Source organism: Bufo gargarizans, chromosome 1 (genome assembly GCF_014858855.1).
Source record: "Bufo gargarizans isolate SCDJY-AF-19 chromosome 1, ASM1485885v1, whole genome shotgun sequence".
In the NCBI taxonomy this organism is placed as follows: Eukaryota; Metazoa; Chordata; class Amphibia; order Anura; family Bufonidae; genus Bufo; species Bufo gargarizans.
The window spans coordinates 257424492-257450120 of NC_058080.1; the positions used below are offsets into that span (position 1 = coordinate 257424492).

Below are 25629 nucleotides of genomic sequence, written 5' to 3' on the forward strand. Positions count from 1 at the left end.
AATAAATACCTCCATGAAGTACAAAATACCCAGCATGATTGTCTCCGGCCAACCCCTCCCCCACTGGTAGCAGCATTGTCCCCATTTAAATGTCTCACTTTTCCTGGGGACTTTCAGGACTGGAGCAGTGAGACTGGAGTTGGAGGGAGAGAGCTTCTCCTGCAGTTCTTCTATGTGCTATCATCACAAGTCCTGCACCATTCTAACGAAACCATTGTCAGTTCAGTTCCTTTACAATTAGGCTAGTTTCACATATGCAGTAAGAGATCCAGCAGGGGGTTCTGGCAGAGAACAGCTGCTGGAGCTCTCTGGATCCGTCATTGCTGGACGGTACCAGAATGCCTGCTGGCTCCATTAACTATAATGGGGTCTGGTGGAGATCCGGCCACTACCTGGCAAATATGCCGAGAATCGGTTGGACAAAGACGCTGCTATCTGGCTGGGGGGCATTTCCAATATCGTCTGGCAATGCCGGAACCAGAGAGCTCTAGCATGCTGGTCTCTGCCAGAACAGCCTGCCTGATCTCTTACGGCATATGTCAAAATAGCCTTAGGGTACTTTCACACTAGCTTTGTTGGATTCTGGCAGGCAGTTCTGTTGCCGGAAATGCCTGCCGGATCCGTCAAACTGCATGCAAACTGATAGTTTTTCCCACCCCGGATCCATTAGTCCGTTGTCGGAAACACAAACCGGATTCGGCAAACCGTATGTAAACGGAAATTATTTTTAACGGATCCGTCTCATCCGTTATCATCCGGTTTCAGATGGAATAACGGATTCGGTATTTAAATTTTCATACATCAAAAGAACCAATTTCACATGCAAATTATACAGTGGCTATAAAAAAACACACGAAGGTCACATACCCCTCAGATGCTGCCTCAGAAGATAGCAAAGATGATGCCGGACCACATTCGCTTTGGATTTCAGGCTCTAATCCTGGTTCCCCGCTGGAGAAGACGTCTTAGAGCCAGACGGCGCCGTCGCTATTGGGTGCATCCGATTACTTCTGCCAGAATGAGAAGGGGAGCATTTGAAGTTCTGTTTCCTGAACTGCGGAACTATCCGGGCAAGTTTCATAACTACTTACGGATGAGCGTCGACAGTTTTGACGATCTGCTCCAAAGAGTGTCTCATCGCATCGAAAGACAGGACACCACTTTCCGTCGAAGTGTTTCACCTGTAGAACGCTTAATGCTTACCATAAGGTAATTTATTTATTTTTATATAAACTGTTATTTTTGTATACATTTTTAAGCTTTTCCTGGTTCAAAGCTGAAACCTGACATATTTCCATACCCCATGGTACTAAAATTGTATTAATATACTGTACTATACCTACCGCTGCTCTTGATTGCGCAGGCAATTGTTCACTGTGACTTCACTGGCTCCTATAGTCAGGATTTACCCGTATCTCGACCATTAGACACTGTGAGCAATGCTATCCAGAAGCATACGCCTATCGTTCTACAACAAGAGCCCGTTCCCTCACGGGATTTCCAAAACAATGTCCTTTGCCCAGTGAAAATGACCACAAACAAAGGAAAGCATTTGAGCATTTAACGGTGGTATGTCCAGTTTAAGGTCCCAAACAAGGGCAGCCAAATAATTTTTACATATTTGCTTATCTTTATTCATTTTTTTCTTTATTTTTTTTTATTTTTTTCTGATAGATTTCTGGCAACAGGAGAAAGTTTGATGTCCCTCCGTTATCAGTTTCGGCTCGGAATATCCACAGTTACCTCAATTGTTAAGGATACGTGCCGTGCTTTGTGGGAGCAGTTGCGTGCGGAATTTATCCCACATCCAAACAGGCAACAGTGGATTGAAATTTCAGAAAAATTTTGGGAGGTGTGCCAGTTTACAAACTGTCTTGGGGCAGTAGACAGTAAACACATACAGTACAGACCAAAAGTTTGGACACACCTTCTCATTCAAAGAGTTTTCTTTATTTTCATTACTATGAAAATTGTAGATGCACACTAAAGGCATCAAAACTATGAATTAACACATGTGGAATTATATACATAACAAAAAAGTGTGAAACAACTGAAAATATTGCTTTGATTACTGCTTTGCACACTCTTGGCATTCTCTTGATGAGCTTCAAGAGGTAGTCACCTGAAATGGTCTTCCAACAGTCTTGAAGGAGTTCCCAGAGATGCTTAGCACTTGTTGGCCCTTTTGCCTTCACTCTGCGGTCCAGCTCACCCCAAACCATCTCGATTGGGTTCAGGTCCGGTGACTGTGGAGGCCAGGTCATCTGGCGCAGCACCCCATCGCTCTCCTTCATGGTCAAATAGCCCTTACACAGCCTGGAGGTGTGTTTGGGGTCATTGTTGAAAAAAAAAAAGATGGTCCAACTAAACGCAAACCGGATAGAATAGCATGCCGCTGCAAGATGCTGTGGTAGCCATGCTGGTTCAGTATGCCTTCAATTTTGAATAAATCCCCAACAGTGTCACCAGCAAAGCACCCCCACACCATCACACCTCCTCCTCCATGCTTCACGGTGGGAACCAGGCATGTAGACTCCATCCGTTCACCTTTTCTGCATCTCACAAAGACACGGTGGTTGGAACCAAAGATCTCAAATTTGGACTCATGAGACCAAAGCACAGATTTCCACTGGTCTAATGTCCATTCCTTGTGTTCTTTAGCCCAAACAAGTCTCTTCTGCTTGTTGCCTGTCCTTAGCAGTGGTTTCCTAGCAGATATTCTAACATGAAGGCCTGATTCACACAGTCTCCTCTTAACAGTTGTTCTAGAGATGTGTCTGCTGCTAGAACGCTGTGTGGCATTGACCTGGTCTCTAATCTGAGCTGCTGTTAAGCTGCGATTTCTGAGGCTGGTGACTCGGATGAACTTATCCTCCGCAGCAGAGGTGACTCTTGGTCTTCCTTTCCTGGGGCGGTCCGCATTTGAGCCAGTTTCTTTGTAGCGCTTGATGGTTTTTGTGACTGCACTTGGGGACACTTTCAAAGTTTTCCCACTTTTTCGGACTGACTGACCTTAATTTCTTAAAGTAATGATGGTCACTCGTTTTTCTTTACTTAGCTGCTTTTTTCTTGCCATAATACAAATTCTAACAGTCTATTCAGTAGGACTATGAGCTGTGTATCCACCTGACTTCTCCACAACGCAACTGATGGTCCCAACACCATTTATAAGGCAATAAATCCCACTTATTAAACCTGACAGGGCACACCTGTGAAGTGAAAACCATTTCAGGTGACTACCTCTTGAAGCTCATCAAGAGAATGCCAAGGTGGCTACTTTGAAGAACCTAGAATATGACATATTTTCAGTTGTTTCACACTTTTTTGTTATGTATATAATTCCACATGTGTTAATTCATAGTTTTGATGCCTTCAGTGTGAATCTACAATTTTCATAGTCATGAAAATAAAGAAAACTCTTTGAATGAGAAGGTGTGTCCAAATGAATTGTACATTTTTTTAAATTATTTTCTTGATGCAGTTTGTTTGCGTGGTTATGTTGGTGGTTGGATACAGTAGTGCAGGGGCGGACACAGACAACAGAGGGCCCCTATGCAAAGAATATACCTGCCCCCCCCCCCCTTCCCCAAGCCAAATTCGCAACCTAGCCTATTCCGTCCTAACATTACTTATAGCAATAGAAAACATACAGGGTAAGGCTACTTCCACACCTGCGGCACTACGCTCCGGCCACCTGATCCAGCAGAAAATGCAAGGAATCGACCAGACACAAACCGCAGCATGCGGTCCTGCTGATTCTCTGGATTTTTGCCAGATCTCTGCCTTACCCCATTATAGTCAATTGGCCCGGAGGGCATTCTGTCTACTTCCAGCAGTGCCGGATACAGTGAATTCCAGCAGGGTGCTCTCTGCTGGAACAGACTGCCAGAATCACTAACGCAGATGTGAAAGTAGCCTAATACAGGTACACATACCTCGTACATCCAGTGACGTCTCCTTTGATGTAGATGTTCTCTGTCCTCATCTTCTCCTTTCAGACCAGATCGGCATGATGATTTTTCAGCCATCTCTTCTCTCTGCAGAGTTGGACAGACAGACATCTTAGTTTCCTACTTTTCCATCATCCTCCCACCTTCTGAACACTCTATGAACACCCATCCTGCCACCCCCAATACTGTGCCCGATGTGCTCCCTATACAGGTTACACACAGATCTCTCCCCTTCAATAATTATTGGCACACAGTGTCCTAAAAAATAGCAGTGTCCCTGACACTAATAGTGTAAACATAATGTTCCCCAAAAATAATTGTGCTAAGCTGATATCGTGCCAGGGTGCACCCCACAGTAATACTGCTCCCCAAAGTCCCACCAATAGAAATAATTATCTACCAGACAACACGTAGTAGTAATAGTGCCCCTACAGTAATACATTCCCACTGTGTCCCAGTAAGTAATAATGCTCCCATAGTCCTCATACTAGTATTCATGTTCCTCATAGTACCTCAACTGTAATAAAGCCCACCATAATGCCCACAGGAGTAATAATTCTCTTTATAATGTGTTACAGTAAAAATAAAAGTGCCCTGTTGTGTGACAGTATAAAAAATACCTCCTCTTAGTGCCCCCTGTAGAGCCAATGTCCCCATAGTACCCTCATAATGTGTGCCAATGCCCCCTACTGTGTGCCCAAAAAACCTCTTAGTGCCCCCAGTTGAGACAAGGTCCCCATAGTGCCCTATATCATGCCCCAATAGTGCGCCTCCCCTTATCCCCATGGTGCCTGACTGTGCCAATATAAAATAATGTGTGCCAGTATAATTCCCCTACAGGAAGTGCAGAATTATTAGGCAAGTTGTATTTTTGAGGATTAATTTTATTATTGAACAACAACCATGTTCTCAATGAACCCAACAAACTCATTAATATCAAAGCTGAATATTTTTGGAAGTAGTTTTTAGTTTGTTTTTAGTTTTAGCTATTTTAGGGGGATATCTGTGTGTGCAGGTGACTATTACTGTGCATAATTATTAGGCAACTTAACAAAAAACAAATATATACCCATTTCAATTATTTATTTTTACCAGTGAAACCAATATAACATCTCAACATTCACAAATATACATTTCTGACATTCAAAAACAAAACAAAAACAAATCAGTGACCAATATAGCCACCTTTCTTTGCAAGGACACTCAAAAGCCTGCCATCCATGGATTCTGTCAGTGTTTTGATCTGTTCACCATCAACATTGCGTGCAGCAGCAACCACAGCCTCCCAGACACTGTTCAGAGAGGTGTACTGTTTTCCCTCCTTGTAAATCTCACATTTGATGATGGACCACAGGTTCTCAATGGGGTTCAGATCAGGTGAACAAGGAGGCCATGTCATTAGATTTTCTTCTTTTATACCCTTTCTTGCCAGCCACGCTGTGGAGTACTTGGACGTGTGTGATGGAGCATTGTCCTGCATGAAAATCATGTTTTTCTTGAAGGATGCAGACTTCTTCCTGTACCACTGCTTGAAGAAGGTGTCTTCCAGAAACTGGCAGTAGGACTGGGAGTTGAGCTTGACTCCATCCTCAACCCGAAAAGGCCCCACAAGCTCATCTTTGATGATACCAGCCCAAACCAGTACTCCACCTCCACCTTGCTGGCGTCTGAGTCGGACTGGAGCTCTCTGCCCTTTACCAATCCAGCCACGGGCCCATCCATCTGGCCCATCAAGACTCACTCTCATTTCATCAGTCCATAAAACCTTAGAAAAATCTTGAGATATTTCTTGGCCCAGTCTTGACGTTTCAGCTTGTGTGTCTTGTTCAGTGGTGGTCGTCTTTCAGCCTTTCTTACCTTGGCCATGTCTCTGAGTATTGCACACCTTTTGCTTTTGGGCACTCCAGTGATGTTGCAGCTCTGAAATATGGCCAAACTGGTGGCAAGTGGCATCTTGGCAGCTGCACGCTTGACTTTTCTCAGTTCATGGGCAGTTATTTTGCGCCTTGGTTTTTCCACACGCTTCTTGCGACCCTGTTGACTATTTTGAATGAAACGCTTGATTGTTCGATGATCACGCGTCAGAAGCTTTGCAATTTTAAGAGTGCTGCATCCCTCTGCAAGATATCTCACTATTTTTGACTTTTCTGAGCCTGTCAAGTCCTTCTTTTGACCCATTTTGCCAAAGGAAAGGAAGTTGCCTAATAATTATGCACACGTGATATAGGGTGTTGATGTCATTAGACCACACCCCTTCTCATTACAGAGATGCACATCACCTAATATGCTCAATTGGTAGTAGGCTTTCGAGCCTATATAGCTTGGAGTAAGACAACATGCATATGGGCAGCACGGTGGCTCAGTGGTTAGCACTGGTGCCTTGCAGCGCATGGAGTTTGTATGTTCTCCCCGTGTTTGCGTGGGTTTCCTCCGGGTTCTCTGGTTTCCTCCCACACTCCAAAGACATACTGGTAGGGACCCTAGATTGTGAGCCCCATTGGGGACTTTTGGATGATAATGTCTGTAAAGCGCTGTGGAATTAGTAGCGCTATATAAGTGTGTATAATAATAATAATAATAATGCATAAAGAGGATGATGTGGTCAAAATACTCATTTGCCTCATAATTCTGCACTCCCTGTAAATAATGACCCCAATAGTGCTCCCCTTCTCCATAGTGCCCCCCATGTGTGCTAGCATATAAGATAGGGCCCTCAAAGTGCTCCTCCCCTCCATTGTGCCCCCCATGTCTGCCAGTATATAAGATAGGGCCCCAGAAGATACCCCCATAGTGCTCCTTTCCCCCCTTCTCCATAGTGCCCCCCATGTGTGGCAGTATACAAGATAGGGCCCCCCATAGTGCTCCTCCCCATGCCCAGTTGCTCAGGAGGAACCCACCCCAATATCAATTGTTTATTTATTCAGCCCCCCATATATCAGTTGCCCAGGACTACTACTCCTAGCATCACCTATGCAGGTAGTATATGCAGGTAGTATATGTACATAGTGGAGGCTAGGATCCTTGGTACTACTACTCCTAGCATCCACTATGTACTCATACTACCTGCAGTCCCTATGTACATTTGCATAGGGACTGCAGGTAGTAAAAGTACATAGGTGATGCTAGGAGTAGAAGTACCTAGGTACTACTACTCCTAGCATCACCTATATACTTACAACATACAGCTCCTATGTATAAGTACATAGGAGCTGCTTATATTACATTTTTCTATTGTTGCAACAAGAAAAAAACAACAACTTTATACTCACCTTCAATGGCGGGCTTCCTTCTCCCTCGCAGGCTGGAGCAAAGAGACAAACAGCTCCTCCTATATCCCGGCACAAGCGCAGACCGGAAAAGCGTTCCGGATGCACCAGGATGTCTTCAGTTCCATCCCTTTACGGCTTTTGGCCGGATATATAATACCGCAGCATGCTGCATTTTTTTTCTACGGCCAAAATTCCGGAACACTTGCCAGAATGCCGGATCCGGCATTCATTTCTATTGAAATGCATTAACGCCGGACCCGGTACCAAGTGTTCCGGAAATTGGCGCATTGCCAGATCTGGCGTTAATCCTGCATTCTGGCAAGTGTTCCGGAATTTTGGCCGTAGAAAAAAACGCAGCATGCTGCGGTATTATATATCCGGCCAAACGCCGTAAAGGGACGGAACTGAAGACATCCTGGTGCATCCTGAACGCTCTCCATTCAGAATGCATTAGGATAAAAGTGATCAGTTTTTTTTCCGGTATTGAGCCCCTAGGACAGAACTCAATACCGAAAAAGAATAACGCTAGTACCCTTAGCCGTTTTAGGACCTGTGATGATGTCATCACAGGTCCTTGAGCTTCCAGGCCTCTGGACTTCACTGATGAGGCAGCCCCCTGACAGACCAGCCCACTGGGTACTTCAATATCAGATCGGTGGAGGTCCGGCACCATGCTGAGTATGTTGGAGAATACATTATAGACAGAGCTGGGGGCTGCCTGAAACAGCTGATTGGAGGGTGTCGGTTGTCAGACCCACACCTATCTTTAATATAGATGACCCATCCTGTGTATTTGCATCAATAGCTAAATCCTGTAAAGCCCCCCGCTGGTCCAACCTTCCCACCTGGCTCCTGAATGATACCCTGCCCGTATCACTGTATAAAGGTGGGCGCTGTACTGAGGGCCACATCTATTGCTATAGCTCCATGATAAGCGCTGACAGAAGGGCACAGCTCTAATATGTGCAGGGAGGAGTGTGCATGGTGAGTGAGGAGAGCGCGGGTCCGGAGGGAGGCTGAGGGGAAAGTGAAGGTGACGCGCGGCGGCTCCTCCTCACACAGCCCGGGGAGGGAGCGGAGTTGGGCAAGTGTCAGAGTGCTGCTCCCCGCAGGACGCACACGGACTCCTGCACCTCACTGCCCGCCACACCTGGCCCAGCACGGACTCCTCCTGGACCTCTCCTCCCTCACCTAGCCATGGAAGTAGCTGCAAAGTTTATGGTCGCCTGCTCCCTGTGCCTGTATGCTGCCGGGGACTATGATGGAAGGTAAGCCCGTGCCATCACCTGTGTGGGACTACAACTCCAAGCCTGATAGAGGTTGTAGTACAGCTTCAGATGACCTTGATCTGCAGGTCTGTAATGCTTGGTGGGTGCTGTCCTTATGGGTGTATGCAAAGTTTAAAGGACTTGGGCACCTACCCACCTCCATGCAGCAGATGTACTGTATAGAGAGATGGGGCAAAGTGTATGTTCTCTGGATCTCCAGGTTGCTAGAGGATTGTATGTTTATAGATGTTTCCAGGTATTCTGATGTTGGGTCATTCTTCTGTAGCCCTTATTTCTAGCTTCTACCCAAGTGATCAGAGCAGCTTTATTTTACCCACAGCCTAGAAGTTAGCTTGGGAGAAAGCCTCTGAGAACCTCACTGACCCTTCGTCACCAGCCAGGTGACCACCTTGTATTGTCCAGGACACATGGTCCCATAGAAGAGATGACACCTTTAGTAAGTGGCCAGTACTTCATGGAGGAAGGAAAAGGCTGAGGGCTGAAAGGTGTGTCAGTCCTGCCGGCAGATGTGCGTGTGGAATGAGGCGTGCAGATGTGATGACAGATAGGACACCTGCAGGTTGTAGTAGTCATTAAGGAACAACAACTCCTCCCGGATAGATTCCTATGAGCTTTCTTATGTTCTCAGTCCTATGAATGTTTTTTTTTTGTTCTGATTATTTTAGCTTAGTCTCTTACATGGAGAAGTGGTGACTACTACTAAGACGCTACTTCTTCTGGCAATGAAGTGGAACAGCTAATGCTAGAAGAAAGTATAAATAAGTGGTAGCTGTGGTTACCATGGATGTGCACCCATGCCTCTAACTATACCTTATTATTAAAGTACAAGTCCGTCCAAACTTGGAAGGTCAGGGTGACTGAAATCCACCCTGCTCTGATCTTCAGTAGAGGAGACCTATCCCAAAACTGTAAAGTGTCCAGACTTGTTCATCTCTATCCTGTCACTGGAAATCTCTAACCCAACAATCTATAAAAAGTGTCCTCCTAAGATTTGCTTAAAATATTTAAAGAAAGTGGAATGGCCACAGCTTCCCACCCCTCACTCTAAAAACTGATGGACCCTAGGTGAAATATGTTACATAAATGTGTATCAGTGGAAGTTCTTCTGTAAGGAAAAATCAGCCAGGAATGATCTTCTCACGTGTCAGAGATCAGTGGTGCGCTTAACTGCGTCATCTGGATAGTAGTAGATCAAGTAGATGTGGCATAAATGTCTGAATAGTAGGGGTCTGGCTGTTTGACCCCCCTGTTATTGCTTAGAACAACTCAGCCCAGCTTTACACGTGACACTGTATTGGAAGTTAAAGGGGTCACAGCATTCCTTCTCGGAATCACTTGGGGTTTTAGCCATTAGATGGACTTACTGAACCCAAAAACGCTACAAAACACTGCGTATGTAGCCCTCACGATATTCTATCAATTGTTGTTGTTTTTTTTAAAACCAAACGCAGTAAAAACACCATGACAAATGCTGTGTATGAATTCAGCCTTAACATGTTTTGTCATTTCCCTTATCTTCTCAATTGCTATTCATGGAACTCCCGGAAGCTAAGATCTATCCTGCTGTTTGTAGAGTCCTTATACTTTGACTGTCTGTGATATGAAGGAAGAAATTAAGTACATTTCTAGATTAACAGAATAGTATCTGTAATGTCTCCTCTGTTCTTCAGCCTCATAGTTTTGTTAAAAAATTGTCCCTCCTTTCTGTACACCCAGAAGGTAGTAAAGCTGATCTTCCTGATCTCAGCTCCCTTGACCCTGTCAACATGACCCGGGGAGAGAGAATCTGGTTATCTTCAGCCAAACCAGTTGTCTTGTACCCAGAATATGAAGACATACGGACTTTATGTGCACATATACATATACTGGTAGATAACGGCTGATGTGCTAAACAATGGGTGATGATATGGAGCCCATGGGGGTCAGTTACAAAATGTGGAAAAATGTTTTCAGGCATACAAGAGTAAGAAAATTGCACACAAACAGCATTTTTTGCAAAATGTGTGACTTTTTGAATTTCTACGTGGCTCTCGTCACTTTAGAATGAGTGGGCCGTGCCACCGCAACCTGATACATTTGCTATAATTTACTCCAGAAGACTGGGTTACATCTTAGTAGGCCTAGCTGGTCTAGATTTCAGTTTTTGATTCACGGTCATTACTGATGCAGCAAATTTATTCAGAAAAATGCACCTTTTAATAAACTAGCCACATCTTACTCCTGTGGTCTTTTTTACTAAGACTGGCGTGTTAGGGGCCTTCACACGCTATGGATTTTGTTGCAGAATTTTCTGTGACTGAAAATAATTTCCATTCATTTAAGTGGGGCTTACGAAAATCCATGTGCTTGCCTCCCCGTGGAAAATTCTGCAACAAAATATGTGGTGTGTGAAGGCACCCTAAAAGGACCTTTATTAAATGACCCCCCCTTGTGGTTAGATCAGAAGACTTACTGTTGTTCATTTCCTACTACTATGAGCTGGTTCCTGGAATGTTTTTTCCTTCCCTAAACTTTGTAAAGTTGACACTAATGATCATGACTAGGGTTATATAGTCACAGATATAAAGGGTACATTTGTTAGGAAGCAGTTTGTGTCTGGTTCAGGAGCGTTGTCTGAGCAATAAGCCTCTCGGTTTGCCTTGGCTTAGGATATTGTTACAGTGTTCATCCGTAATGAGGACAGTATATTGTTTGCTGTCAGTCAAGTGTAAACCCAGAAAAACGGAAATTAGCTAGAAATGATGGAGCATGAGATAGGAAGGATTTTCTGCTTTTTAGTAACAGCTTCACATTCAGTTGGACATTCTGCACTCTTGTCTGGATTATCTGTGCTAGACATCTTGGTCTAGAACTTGTGGTGACCACAAATGCAAGACCCTGACGTGAAAATTGCAAAATCAATTCTGTATCGAATAAAGTGCATTGGAGAACCAATTCATGTAGTCTGGTGGTGTCAGTAGCTAAAGTCACATGGTGCCATTGGTTTTACTTTGGTTTTAGATGTTGAGAAACATAACGTAAGCCACAATGACTTGAAACCTTACACCATCTGTAATGACGTAGTGCTGACACCTTACTTTATGATAATAATGTGACTCATCTGTAATAGCTGTTCACCTGAAACAAGTTCATTCAGGGGACACCCTGCCGATAATGGGCCAAGGAGCCATCAAATTCCATCATTCTGTCCACCCATCCAGCATCCTTCCTGCATATGCTTGTACACTGAGCATTTTCCAGCCAAGGTGAACCATTTGCTTTAGATCGCAAGTTATTTTTATGCTTTCCTTGCTGGGTGTTTAAGTTGGCTTCGAGTTTTTGAACTGGGCCAATAAAAAAAAATCCAGGATATCCAGTGGATGAGCTCTGACAGCCAAATAATAAGTATTGATTGAAAAGGCAAAAATAGATCATATAAACCCATTTGATTTGCTATATGTGCTTGACAAGACTTTTTCCTACGTAGCTATACAGTATGTATAGGGGTTCGTTTGAGATACCTACTAGACATCTGTGTTCTGTACTGTGATGATATGGTGGTCTTTATTATCATTAAGTCTAATGGATTTTGATGGAGCTCTGAAACAGGTTTTGCACTTTTGGTGTGCACAGTTCCAGTGCTTCGGCAGCGGGCATGGGCGCTGGTGTCCGATGTGTCTTTTAGGGTGCAAGGGTCAAATGCTCCTTTGGTTCTGTGTGTAGAGGCTTTTGCTATATATGTTGTGCTGTTTGTCTCATGCTCTGCCTGAGTAATAGGTTTACTAGCTTGCGAAATCCTGCAAAGGTGCTATAATCTGTTTGTCTTCCTGTATACAAAGTTCTGTCTGATTCCTGGTTTCTGACCCTCTGCCACCTGCCCTGACCTGTGCCTGATTACTGTACTGACCCTTTGCTGCATGCCCTGAACTCTGGACTGTTTCTTGGATTTGCATAAACTCTTTTTTGCCTGTCCATCGGTGCTTTGAACCAGTGTCTCTGGCCTCTATGGGTTAGCTGTCAACCACACCAGGCCTTCTCCAGGAGATAGTGACCTGGTGGCTCCCCTGCAGCGAAGTTTAGATCCCTGTTTAGCAGTTAAAGAATGAAAGCCAGGGTACTGCTAGGATGCTGCCCTTAGGATTAGCCCAAAGTCAAACCGCTTAGTTGATGCAATGTTTGCACACCCACTGAACATAACAGTACCCTTAAAAGGTCAAAGTGAATCTAAAAAGGTGATAAATTAGTGGTATCAGATCCATCATAACCAGAACAAGGACTGAATGAGTATCTTCTTATACTCTTGAACAGCCGTATGTTAAGTCAGTGGGTTTGCTCCAAGTGGCATGTCACTGGGTCACACTGCTTGTGGGACACATCACCACTCCAGCCAGTCATTGGCAGCTACTGCACATATAATCACTGACGCACTACCATGCCAGAAGTTGACGAATGGGGACTGGAGCACCGGAAGGATCTGGGAGAGAGTGGCAGGGAGCAGGTATGTTTCCCTCCACAGGTCCGACTGGGAGGAGGGAGGACCCAATTTTTTTTTCAAAAGGTGGCGAAACTTGTTAAGTGTCTGTGAAGGTTCTCATTTAACCAGGTCATGGTATATCTGTAAAGAATAAATCAAGGCAACTGGACTTACTGTAGATTAAAAACGTTTCACTCGTTCTTCCAGAAGAACAAGTGAAACGTTTTCTTGGAAGAACGAGTAAAACGTTTTCAAGAAATCTACAGTAAGTCCAGTTGCCTTGATTTATTCTTTACAGATAGAAACTTGTTAAGTCCATGCACTTTATTAGTTGTATACATGAAGAACCTGATTTGCTGAGGTAACTAGTTCCAGAGTAAGGGGGATGATGACTGTTTGAGGACCGACAGGAGGGCAAAGAAGTGGAGTAGATATCAGGAGAGTAGGTCAAAGATGTATGGAGGGGGCAGGTTGTGGATAGCTTTATATGTCATGGTTAGTTTTTTTTAACTGAAGTCGCTGGACAATGGGTAGTCAGTGAAGGGATTGATGGAGGTGGCTTAACCTGGCATCACATTTGAGCAGAACAAAATCAAATGTTATCTCAAGGCAGCAAACTTATGAGGGTGGGAAAGTGTGGAGCCATTAACGATAATTAATAAGTGGGGTGACTGAGTGAGATGGAGAAAGATGATACATTCAGTATTCTCCATGTTAAGTTTGAAATCGGAGGGAAACTCCTGGAGAAAATGTGGTCTTGTCGCCCATAGCAGCCAATTAGATTTCATAAAAACTGTCTATGACAAGACCACTTTTTTTCTAAATTTTTTTTATTTATGAGACCCATATTGTCTACTGAATATAGTTGATCAGATCCATGGGAAGAATATGCTGCAAACATGCCTTGGTAAACAGAAAGCATGCCCCTAAACGATACAACAAATCAGTTTCCTCCTTCAAATATATATATTATTATTAAAAAATATTATAAATAAGAAGAAGAATAGCCATGTTAATGGATTTTACACCAACAGGAATACCATTTTGTATTCCACTGATGGTTTAGTCATATGATGTAAATACTTGTAGATTTAACTTGTATTAGGTAGCGATAAAGATAACCTGGAGCCTTCTGATTCATTCTTTTCCATGTAAAGAAAACCTTTGGAGGTCATGAACCTGCACATACTTGTCATCTGAGCTTCCCAGGAGATACTATGGAATACTCTACGTATAACAAATGTACATGAAGCCGAGAGTTATTGACATGTAAGTGACTGTGTAAGATAAGAGTCGCAGTCATGTTGAGACAGGTATAACAGAGACTACTAGACATGGCGGAAGCCTGGAATGCAGGTCCCGTGGAGATAGACTTTTATTCACGCCTCTTGAGTGGTGGCACTGGAATTGTTGGCGTTCAGGTTCTGCAGAATGTGTCGGACCTTTTACAGGTTTAGTTTAAGGATTGTATAGCCACCAGAAACAATGACCACATCTGGCCGTTTGCTGACAGTGTATTTAGATATGACGTGAGTGACTCCACTGAACTGTTTTACATATAATGTGGTTCATGATATGGAGAGGGTCTTTATTATCTACCTTGCCGTTTTTATGACTATGTTGCTTCTATGACTAGAGGAATATGCTGTCTTCATTGATTTGCATTCTTACTGGCTAGGGATGTGTTCCGCATTGTATTTCATGGCTTTAAAGTTTTATGGCAGAATGGTTCCACATGTTTTCACTGGAGATTATCTTTGCCATCATTCATACATGTGTGTGGTTGTTTCCTAGCTCATCCCTCTTTTGTGGACCATGAAAACTTCATCTGAGTTTGAGTTTATGCTGTTTCAGCAAGCAGCTACCCTCATGTGCCCATACACATTAGGTAAATGGCAAGAAAATCCACTGACCATCTATTGAGTATGGGGCTTACCAGACTCTCCCCCAATGGCAAATGTTGGGCTTGTTGGATTTCAACATGCCTGATCCCTTGTTCCTGCAAGAGGTAGCTATTGCCTTTGAATGCGGCTTGCCTTCCCCCACATTTTAAAAAACTATTGTCGCTAGGAGTGGGCTAGGAATAGCTGTCAGACAAAGAACGTTTAGTGGCTGCTATCTTAAAGCGGATTTTCGGGAGTGCAATATTGATGACCTATCCTCTAGATAAGTCATCAATATCAGATCGGTGGGATCTGACTCTCGGCATCTACGCCAGTTAGCTGTTTGAAAAAGCCATGGTGCTCTTTTGAGCGCTGCGTCGTTCTCACAGCATATCAAGCACAGCTCAGTTCATGGTATAGTGGCTGTATTGCAGCTTACTTGAATGGGACTGTGCTGCGCCTAGGTCATGTGGCCTAGGAAGAGGTAGCAATGCTCACCACACCGGCCTCTTCAAGCAGCGGATCTGAGGGGGTGCTGGAAGTCATACCTCCACCAATCAGATCCTGTGGATAGGGAATCAATATAGATCTCTTGGAAACCCACCCGAAGAGCCATTACACTGGCCTGTGTGCACTCCCACAGTCCAGGCCGCCAGAAGGGCCAGCGCTTTTTCCTATAGTGTGCGAGCACAACCACCACTGATGGATTGCAGGGTGGGTGTAACCACCCTGCAATCGTTCATAGGGTAATCGGCGTCACCTTTACACTAGCAGATCATCACCAACAAACGTTCCTACGAATGCTAGTTAACGATTATCTGACCGATTCTCAACCTGTGTAAAGGGACCTTTAGAGAGCTCAATGATCAATTTGTTTTCCTCCCTAGGCACCTTTCCACTCCATAAAGTTAAAACTCGGGCAGCCCCTGTACATGTAGAAGATATGCTCACCCCTTTTCTCTCCTGCTTCTTACTCTTCTCTGGTCTTCCCTGCCATTGTCTGTTTTCCTGATTGCAGTGGTGACACCCTATACAACTGTAAAGGGAAGATTACCTACCTGCTTCCTTGCATTCCTCCATCTCCAGGCCTGCGATGCTCCGTTGTGCTCTTTTGATATAAACATCCAGTTTGACATCACCACAGCCAATCACTCACCTCGGTCGAGACCATATCCCCTTGTGTCATGTGACCATTTGTCATGATGTAAGGTGGCGAGTGATTGGCTGCGGTGATGTCAAACCGGAAGTTTTTATTGAAAGTGCCCAGCGGAGCATCGCAGCCCTGGAGAAGGAGTGGGGAGCCAGCATCGGGGTGGGAATCAGGTAAGTGATCTTCCCTTTACAGGTCTGGTAAATTAAGGAGGTGTTTTTTTTTTTTTTTTGTGCCAAACCGCCCATTCTTGCACATCTCCTATAAGGGCTTGTTGGGGGTTGTAGATTTCCCAAAATCTTTTGGACCATTTGGGGGCATGGCTTAACAAAAAAAATTTAAGGTCTTCTGTCACCCCCCAAGAGTAATTTTTCATTTTTGGGCTAATTAAAATCCTTATAGTGCGATTTTTCAATATATAGTGCACTTACCCTTTTCTGTTGTCTAGTTTCTTTAAAAACCGCACTTTTATAATATGTTAATTACCTGGCTACCAGCAAATAGGGCGGTTGCTTGCTGGTAGCTGACGCGTCCTCCTTTCAAAAAAACGCCCCCTCCTCCTGTTGATTGACAGGGCTAGCGAGCGCTCTCCTCCTCTGGCTGGCCCTGTCTGCGTTCTAAATCTCGCGCCTGCGCATTACCAGTCTTCAGTCGGCGCAGGCGCACTGAGAGGAGGACCTCGCTCGGCCGTTCCTTCCTCAGTGCGCCTGCGCCAATGATGTCACATCTACACCCGGCGCAGGCGCTCTGAGGAAAGAGCGGCCGAGCGAGCGTCCTCCTCTCAGTGCGCCTGCACCGACTGAAGACTGGTACAGCGCAGGCGCGAGATTTAGAACGCAGACAGGGCCAGCCAGAGGAGGAGAGAGCTCACTGGCCCTGTCAATCAACAGGAGGACGGGGGCGTTTTTTTTTAAAGGAGGATGCGGCGGCTACCAGCAAGCAACCGCCCTACTTGCTGGTAGCCAGGTAATTAACATATTATAAAAGTGCAGTTTTTAAAGAAACTAGACAACAGAAAAGGGTAAGAGCACTATGTATTGAAAAATCGCACTATAAGGATTTTAATTAGTCCAAAAATGAAAAATGACTTTTGGGGGGTGACAGATGCCCTTTAAAAATTATGCAGTGGAATGCGCATGATATGTCCATATGTCCCTATTTGTCCCTAAGTTGGGCAGAATGAAAGTATATCAGCAGTTTGCAGAACTATTAGTTATACAATAATTAATCTTTACGCACATAAACCAGGGAACCCCATGTACCAGTTACATGTATGTACATTAGAGTGATCCACAGTTTTATTTCTAGACTGTGACCACAATTGGATTTTTTTTTTTTAACTCGTTTTATTGAAGTTTAACAACAGACATGGTACATCACAGTCTGAAGCAGCGGCAACCCGCGCAGGGGAGCCACTCGCTTTGCAGCATATCGTCAAAATACACAGTGCATTGGGCAGGTATCCACAGTATTTCACATTTGACCTCAAAAGACACCCAAGATCTGCAGTTTAGTGTTCAGACACCCAGCGCAGTGGGATCCTCCGACACGGAGTGTAAATGCATAGATTGCAGGGAATGAGTAGATGAGCACCACTCCCCCCATACTTTCTGGAATTTCCGAGGACACTTTCTATGGATATACACCACTTTTTCCATCGTCATTGCATGATTCATCAAGGTCTTCCATTGGCCCACCGTGGGGGACCTTTCCGCCATCCACCTCAGAGCTACTGCCTTTCTGGCCATAAAGAGTGCTTCCCCCAGAAATACCCTCTGACAATGTGTCCACTGTTCCTCCTCCAGTACTCCCAGGATACATATTTTAGGGCAGACCCCTATCGGTGCCGGTACCATTGTGGAGAGAATTTCTACTACTTTGCCCCAAAATACCTGTAAATACCTACATCCCCACATCAAGTGCCAGAAATCGGCACCCTCCTCCTGACATCTATGACACCTGCTGCTAGTCGATCTCCCCATCCTAAGCAGCTGAATAGGGGACAAGTAACTCCTATGCAAAATGAACAATTGTATCAGTCTATTATTTACCGATGGGGAAACCTTAGTGGGTACTAGCATAGCCTCCTCCCAGTCTTCAGCGTCAAGAGTTGGGATGTTAGCTTTCCATTTCGCCTCTACCTCCAGTGGTTGAAGAATCATGCGTTCACCCAGCAAATATGTGTACAATATAGAGATAATGCCCTTAGGTCCCTGTGATCGCAGCACCCCTATCAATGGGTACTTAGAAATACTGCGGCTCGTCCCTCTAAACTGAGCGCTCAGGGCGTGCCTTAATTGAAGGTACCTATAAAATAAGGAGTGGGGAATCTCAAACTTCTCCTGTAGTTGCTGTAAAGTCCGCAATACACCCCCATCATACAACTCAGCCAGTGTCAGCACCCCACACCCTTTCCATGTCACCGAACCCTCCAGGTTCATCAAGTGTGGGAACATGGGGTTATCCCAAAGTGGGACCGCATCTGGCAAATCCACATATGAGTTGAGTTTGGTTGCCTTCCATACTTGGTGAGCCAGCCTGTGAGCAGGGAGTAGCCTCACAGAGACTGAACCTGGAGACTCCAGCACAGGCCAGAGAGTAGACAGACTGAGATGATCCTTCAGCCAATACTCCGGCCCTGGTAACTCCCCCTGTTTCACCCATGCCGCTACATACTTCAGCTGGCCGGCCAGGTAGTAAAGAAAAAAGTCGGGTAGAGCAGCCCCCCTCTTGTCCTAGTTCTCTGTAGCACTTTCAGTGAAAGCTTCCTTCTAGCCTTGCCCCAAACAAAAGCCGCCACCAGTGAGTGTAGTCTGTCAAAAAAGGCCCTAGGTACCGGGGCGCATGCGTGCGACAGGAGATACAGACCCTTGGGGAGCAGAATCATTTTAACTAAATTCAGTCTCCCCATTACCGAAATCGGCAATGCCTTCCACGTTTTAAATTTGTCAATAAATAGGGACTCTATCGGGTCTATATTCCTTGCCACGGACGCGCAAGGGTCCCTTGTGATCACGATGCCAAGATACTTAAACTGGTCCACCACTGGTAGATTGTGTATGCACTCCGGCCAGTTGTGATCCCAGAGAGGCATAATAGCCGATTTCGTCCAGTTTATGTGCAAGCCCGAGTATATGCCAAACTTCTCTATTACCTCAATAGCACTGGGAAGGGTCTGCTCAGGCTCGGCCATAAACAGGAGGAGATCGTCCGCGTACAGGCCTATCTTCTCCACTCTATCCCCTTTTGTGATTCCTTTAAAAGACTCATCCTGCCTGATACGCAAGGCTAAGTGCTCGATCACCACTGCAAACAGGAGGGGGGAGAGGGGGCAGCCCTGTCTAGTGCCTCTCTGCAAGGTAAATGAGTCCGACTGGGTTCCATTCACTAGTATGTTCGCCTTAGGTCTCTGGTACAAAATCTCAACCCATCGCAAGAACCCCGGTCCAAACCCAAATTCCCTCAGGATCCGCAAGAGGAAAGGCCACTCCACAGAATCAAAGGCCTTGGCCGTGTCAAGAGACGCCAGGGCCCATTCACAACCCTCCGCTACTCCTACCTGAGCAATGACCTGGGCTCTTCTGATATTGTCAGAGGTGGTCCTCCCCGGCATGAATCCTGCTTGGTCCTGGTGTACTATAGACGTGATCACCCTGTTCAAACGGGAGGCTAGTATCCTAGTCAGAATTTTGTAATCTAAATTTAGTAGTGAAATCGGCCTGTAAGAGCCGCACACAGTTGGATCTTTATCCGGCTTTAATATGACAACAATAGTCGCATCATACAGGGTCTCAGGTAGCTGATGGCGCTGGAATGATGCTGAGTACAATTTAAGGAGTTGAGGGCTAAGGATCTCACTATACCGTGAGTAAACTTCTATCGGGATCCCATCTGGTCCTGGCGCCTTCCCAACAGGGAGATCACGGATAGCCATCTGAATTTCTTCCAGGGCTATATCCCTGTCTAGCAGGGCTATATCCGCCGCACTAAGCCTAGGGTGGTCCACCTCTGCAATATAGTCACTCAATTCCCCCTCCGTATAGTGAGCTGCTGAACTATACAATGATTGATAGAACCGCTTGAATCCATCAAGTATTCCCTCAACGGATTCTACCAGTTGTCCCTCCGGGTTCAGAATTCGTAATACCGGGGGAGACGACTGATTGGTCCTAGCAATTTGAGCCAGAAGCCTACCCGCTCTATCTCCCGCTTCAAATGACTGCTGCTTCATGAAGAACATTTTACGTTCACTTTTCTCCTTAAGATACAGCATATACGACCTACCCCTAGTCATCCACTCCATCCTATTACTCTCCGTGGGGTCAGCACAAAAAGAGGCTTCAGCCTCCCTACATTTAGTATGTAAATCCAATTCCTGGCGAGCCGTGTCCCTCTTAACATATGATATTGAGGACTTTAAACAGCCTCTCAGGTAGGCCTTCAGGGTGTCCCATAGCAATAAGCCTTCCGTCTCATCCCCCTGTGCATCTAAAAAGACTCTCAGCTGATCAGGAATCCTATCATTTTGAGTCAATAGGGAAAGCCAAAAGGGATGAATTCTCATCTTCCCCCCACTAGAGGTAGTCCCAGGAATGTTAAAACGTGCCACAACCGCAGCATGATCTGAGGGGCCCTGCGGTTCATAGGTAATATCTACCAAGTCCGTATATACAGCAGCGTTACCCAAAACATAGTCAATTCTCGAAAGCGCCCCCCTAGCGGGAGTTAAACAGGAGTATTCCCTCAGCTGTGGGTTCCTAAGTCTCCACAAGTCCACCCATCCTAGTTCTGCCGTAATTCTGAACAGTGTTGTTGTCGAATGGGCCCCAGTCCCCCCCCATCAGGCGGTCGATATCTGTCTAGCTCCTCCTGCATGACCATGTTGAAGTCTCCCATACAGATCAGCCGGGCAGTGGGATATTGCGCCGCAAACCCCAAAATCACTTGAAGAAGTGAAAGACTAGCCGGAGGAGGGTTATATAGGTTGATTATAACGTACGGGATGTGATTAATAAAGCCATACACTAATAAGTATTGACCCTCCGGATCGACAACACATTGCTGCGGCTCCCAAAGGAGTCCCTTGCGCACTAGTATGGCCGTACCTCTAGAATTCGATGTACCATATGACTGAAGTGACCACTGCACCCATTGTTTAACAATTCTGTGCCCAGTGTCAGCCGTCAGATGAGTCTCCTGGAGTCCTAGAACGTGAGGGCAATAGTGTCGCACATGTGAAAATACTGCTATCCTCTTGTTTGGAGCGCCCAAGCCTCTCACGTTCCAGGACATCACCACTAGAGATCCCATAATTCAAGCATAGAGTTATCTCTCCAGTAGTGCAGGATGCTATCCGGCGAGTGAGAAGGAACCTTGCTCAGTCTAATAACTCGCCTCCTACCCACACTCCCAGTGAAAAAGTGATGTGTCCATGTCTTCAGTAACTTAATAAACGTATAACCTAACAGGTGAACAACTAACACCTCTAAACATACATCCAGTGTATACATCATAGCGTTAGTAACGTGGAAATGAATTCGGGGACCAGTACGGGAGGAAAGATGTTATGCCCGTACAGGTAGCCGACCATTCCCCATTCAATGCAGATAATGAAGCTGCAGGTGCAACTAAGCCTCAATAAATGCATACATGCGTATCCAACCCCCTCATGAATCAATATCAACCACATAACTGGATCAAAGGTCCCAGTGGTCTGACAGCCAGTAATACAACACATTACATACGGGTGAGGCATAAGATTGCACCGTAAAACAAGGAAACATTAACTTAGTGGCAAGGCGCCCATATCGTGCATTCCAAGGGCCCATCAATACTTGCAGCTTAGAAACAAAGTCCCAGATCAGTGCGGCCTTGGACGCCTAGCAACCCAGTCCTCAGCTTCCTTCGGATCGGTGAAAAATATAGGCCGGTCTCCATCCACCACTCGAAGACACGCCGGGTAAGCCATCGAGTACTGCAAGTTCAGTTCTCTGAGGCGCCTCTTGACCGAGACGAAGGTGGCCCTCTTCTTCTGTAGATCCGCAGAAAAGTCCGGGAAAAGCGACACATTAGCATTATCATGTGAAATTGCACCCTTGCTCCTCGCTTGACTGAGGATTAGATCTCGATCCTTCCAATTTAGCAATCGGGTAAGCAGAGGCCTCGGTGGTGCGTCCGGAGGCGGTGGTCTGGCCGGGACTCTGTGCGCCCTTTCTACAGCATAGGCCACAGAGAACACAGCATCGGGAAACTGGGCCTTGAACCACGTCTCCAGGAAGCCAGCAGGGTCTCTCCCCTCTGCCCTTTCTGGCAGCCCCAGGATCCGCACGTTGTTGCGTGGGGCCCGGTTCTCCAGGTCGTCGCACTTCTGCCGCCATAATCCGACAGCTCTCTCCACCTCCGTCAGTCTCGAGTCCAGCGGCCTGGTGTAGTCCTCCAGCTCCGACACCCGGTCCTCTGTGTGCTTAACTCTCTCCCTCAGCTGTTGCACGTCCTGTCTCAACAGCCCCAGGTCAACGCGCACCTCCTCTATCTTACAGGTAAGGGAGGATTGGCAGGATGATATCGCTGTAAGGAGTTGTTCAGCGTGATCTCGGGTTCCCCAGCATCATCAGGCTCCATCTGCTGTGCGGCCTGCCCACGCGTCACCGCTGCACGTGGAGTAGCGGGAGCTGCGGCGCCATGTTGGTTCTCCTGGCGGGCATATTCTTTGAGCTTATCGGCCGCGGACTGTGCCTTGCTGGGCCCCATATCTTGGTGCCTGGGTTTCCTCCTTCTCCTCTGCACTTGCCACTCAGTATTTGACGAATGCAGCTTGACAGGATTAGTCAGGATAGGATTCAGGGAACGGAGCCGCTCTCAAGTGCGTGCGCTCATGTCGGCAGTTAGCCACGCCCCCCCCCCACAATTGGATTTTATGTCGAGAATGGTCCAAAATGCCATTGATAGAGAATGATGCATTTATGATTAAATCAGGGTCGAACTGCTGAGCCCCACATTATATTGTGTGCCCACTGCTATGTTATAAATGTGAGAGTACACCAAACAAGTCCATTGTGTTCATGCACATTATTATTAATGGCATGTTCCCCAATGGAGGATGTGCAGTACTTCCTCCGTAGCTTCTTACTCCCACTTTAGTTCCAGCAGCTGCTTCTCCATGATCCGTGCTGTATTTTAGGAGGAAAAAGATCCAAGCTCTATTAATATTCACAGCTATCATCTGCTGTGTACTGCGGGATACAGTCCTGATTGCTGGGACATAACCCTTAACACCGCAATAGTTTATTGGGGTTTTACAGTTTTAATTTTTTATTAAATCCTTTTCCATGCTGAGACCACATATAACGTGTTATGCTTTATATATATATATATATATATATATATATATATATATATATATTATATATATCAGCATCCACAGCCTCACAATTGTCCATCAAAATGAATTGTCCTCTTAAAATGAAGTAAGGTGGATAGTGTTGTTTGAGATTTCCTACCTGTAGCAGTGGTGGTCAGCATTACTTAGCTAAGTATGAGATCTAGCTCTCCTTCATAGTCTGTGATAAATAAGGCAGCATTGAAGGTTGGACCATGCTGGGTATAGTGAGGTTCCATAGTACTCAGACAGGACACTGCTCCGTGCACAAGCTCTGCTTACCACCAGTTGGCTTTGCTCTACTGTGTACATAAAAGTATGTGCGACACAGTGAAGTTCTGTATGTGGGAAAAAATACTGGGACACACCAAACCTCCTCTGGTATTAACATCAGCACAAAAACTGTGTGCCGGCCCCTTCATAGCATGGGTTTCCATGGTCGGGCAGCTGCATGTGGGCCTTACATCACCAATCAGAATGCCAAGTGTTGGATGGAGTGGTGTAAAGCATGCCACCACTGTACTCGTCTGGAGCAATGGAAGCTTGTTCTATGGAGTGATTGATCGCGCTTCTCTATCTGGTAGTCTGATAGCTGAGTCTGGGTTTGGGGAATGCCGGGAGAACATTACCTGCCTGACTCCATTGTGCCAACTGTAAAATTTGTTGGAGGAGGGATAATGTATGGGGTTGTTTTTCAGGGGATGGCCTAGATCCCTTAATTCCAGTGAAGGGGTATTTTAATTCTTTAGCATACCAAGGCATTTGGGACAATTGTGTGCCAGAGACATTTAGGACATTTTATATAGGTCAACAGTGAGGATATCAGATCCTGTTACTATACTTTAAGGGGTTATATCATCAATAATGTAAAAGACATCATATAGTACATGATAACCTCCTTCTAACAAAGCTAGAACCAGCCCTCTACCTCACATGGATCCAGAGATCTCCCCAGTCATTGCTCTGTAGATATACTATGTTTTAAATTGCAACTACAAAAGTATTCAGATCCAGGTTAGAATATTCTTTGTGAGACAACCCCTTTAATGATGTCCTGGTGTATCATTCTAGTATTGTAATTCTGCCTTTCATCACTGAAGGGGTAGTATAATAATATGTCCCCTGATTCTCCTATACTTTTGCTTTCTACCGCTTCACTGGCTTCCTATTTTTATCTATATTACCCTATAGGAATGGTGTCCTCTCCTTTTCAGCTCTCCTAATTGATGTATGTTGTAGCCTGCAAATTATGGATCTGCAAAATACAGATACCATACGCAGGGGAGTAACTACCATAGCAGCAGACCAGGTGACTGCTATGGGGCCCAGGGCAAGAGGGGCCCAGTCTTTGTTGGGACTATCTGCTCTACTACTGGAGGTGAAAACTTGGTCAGGACTCTACCCTGTAAAGGAACAACTTTTAGCAAATGAGGCAGTGGAAAAAATGGTCCAAGGTTTATTAAAAGGGTTTTAGGCAGGAACCCTTCTGTCCTGTGTGGGGGCCTGGTTTGATCCTTGCTATGGGGCCCTTACTTCTCTATGTACGCCACTGACCATATGTGTTGCATCAGATGTTTTTGCCTTCAGTGGGTCTGTGGTTTGCATTTTGTGGCCAAGTAAAGGACATGTTCTATCTTTTTATGGAACGGTCCGTGTGCTTTCCACATCCATATGTCCATTCTGCAAAAAAAATTGAATATGTCCGCAAAATGCAGACAACAGGCCCATTGAAGTTAAAGGGTCTGCAAAAAAAACACAGCATATCAACCCCATTTGTATTTTGCAGTTCCACAGTTTGTGGATGGCAAAAAGGACACGGATGTGTGCATAAGGCCTCATGCACACGACCGTATTTTGTTTCCGTGTCCGATCCATTTTTTTTGCGGATAGGATGGTGACCCATTCATTTCAATGGGTCTGCAAAAAACGCGGACAGCACACCGTGTGCTTTCCGCATAAGTATGTCCGTTCCTCCGCAAAAAAAATAGTGCATGTCCTATTTTTTTCTAGTTTGCGGACAAGGATAGGCATTATTACAATGGATCCGCCAAAAAAACGGATGCCATACGGAACATCACCCGTTTTTTGGGGCGGATCCGCAATTTGCGGACTGCAAAACACATACGGTCGTGTGCATGTAGCCTAAGGCCTAACTTGTCTGTTTTGACCCCTTGACACCTCAGTGTCGTGTGCATGTCTTCCCTTCACACTACACTTTCTTCCAACTTCTTATGGAGCGATGGTGAGTGTTAGAAAT

General features: G+C 45.4%; 1 protein-coding gene across 5 annotated transcripts in view; it reads left to right on the forward strand.

Moving 5' to 3' along the window:
- The first annotated feature begins 8192 nt into the window (after window positions 1–8192).
- NPNT (nephronectin) overlaps window positions 8193–25629 on the forward strand; it is a 101068-nt gene continuing 83631 nt past the window's right edge. For 2 of the 5 annotated variants that reach the window (XM_044302615.1, XM_044302627.1), the window contains exon 1: window positions 8197–8487. In XM_044302615.1, the coding sequence (XP_044158550.1) occupies window positions 8417–8487 (71 nt within the window). In that variant the 5' untranslated portion in view covers window positions 8197–8416. Of the gene's footprint in view, window positions 8488–25629 lie in introns of all 5 variants that reach the window. The other 3 variants (XM_044302620.1, XM_044302597.1, XM_044302606.1) reach the window with 3 other exon arrangements.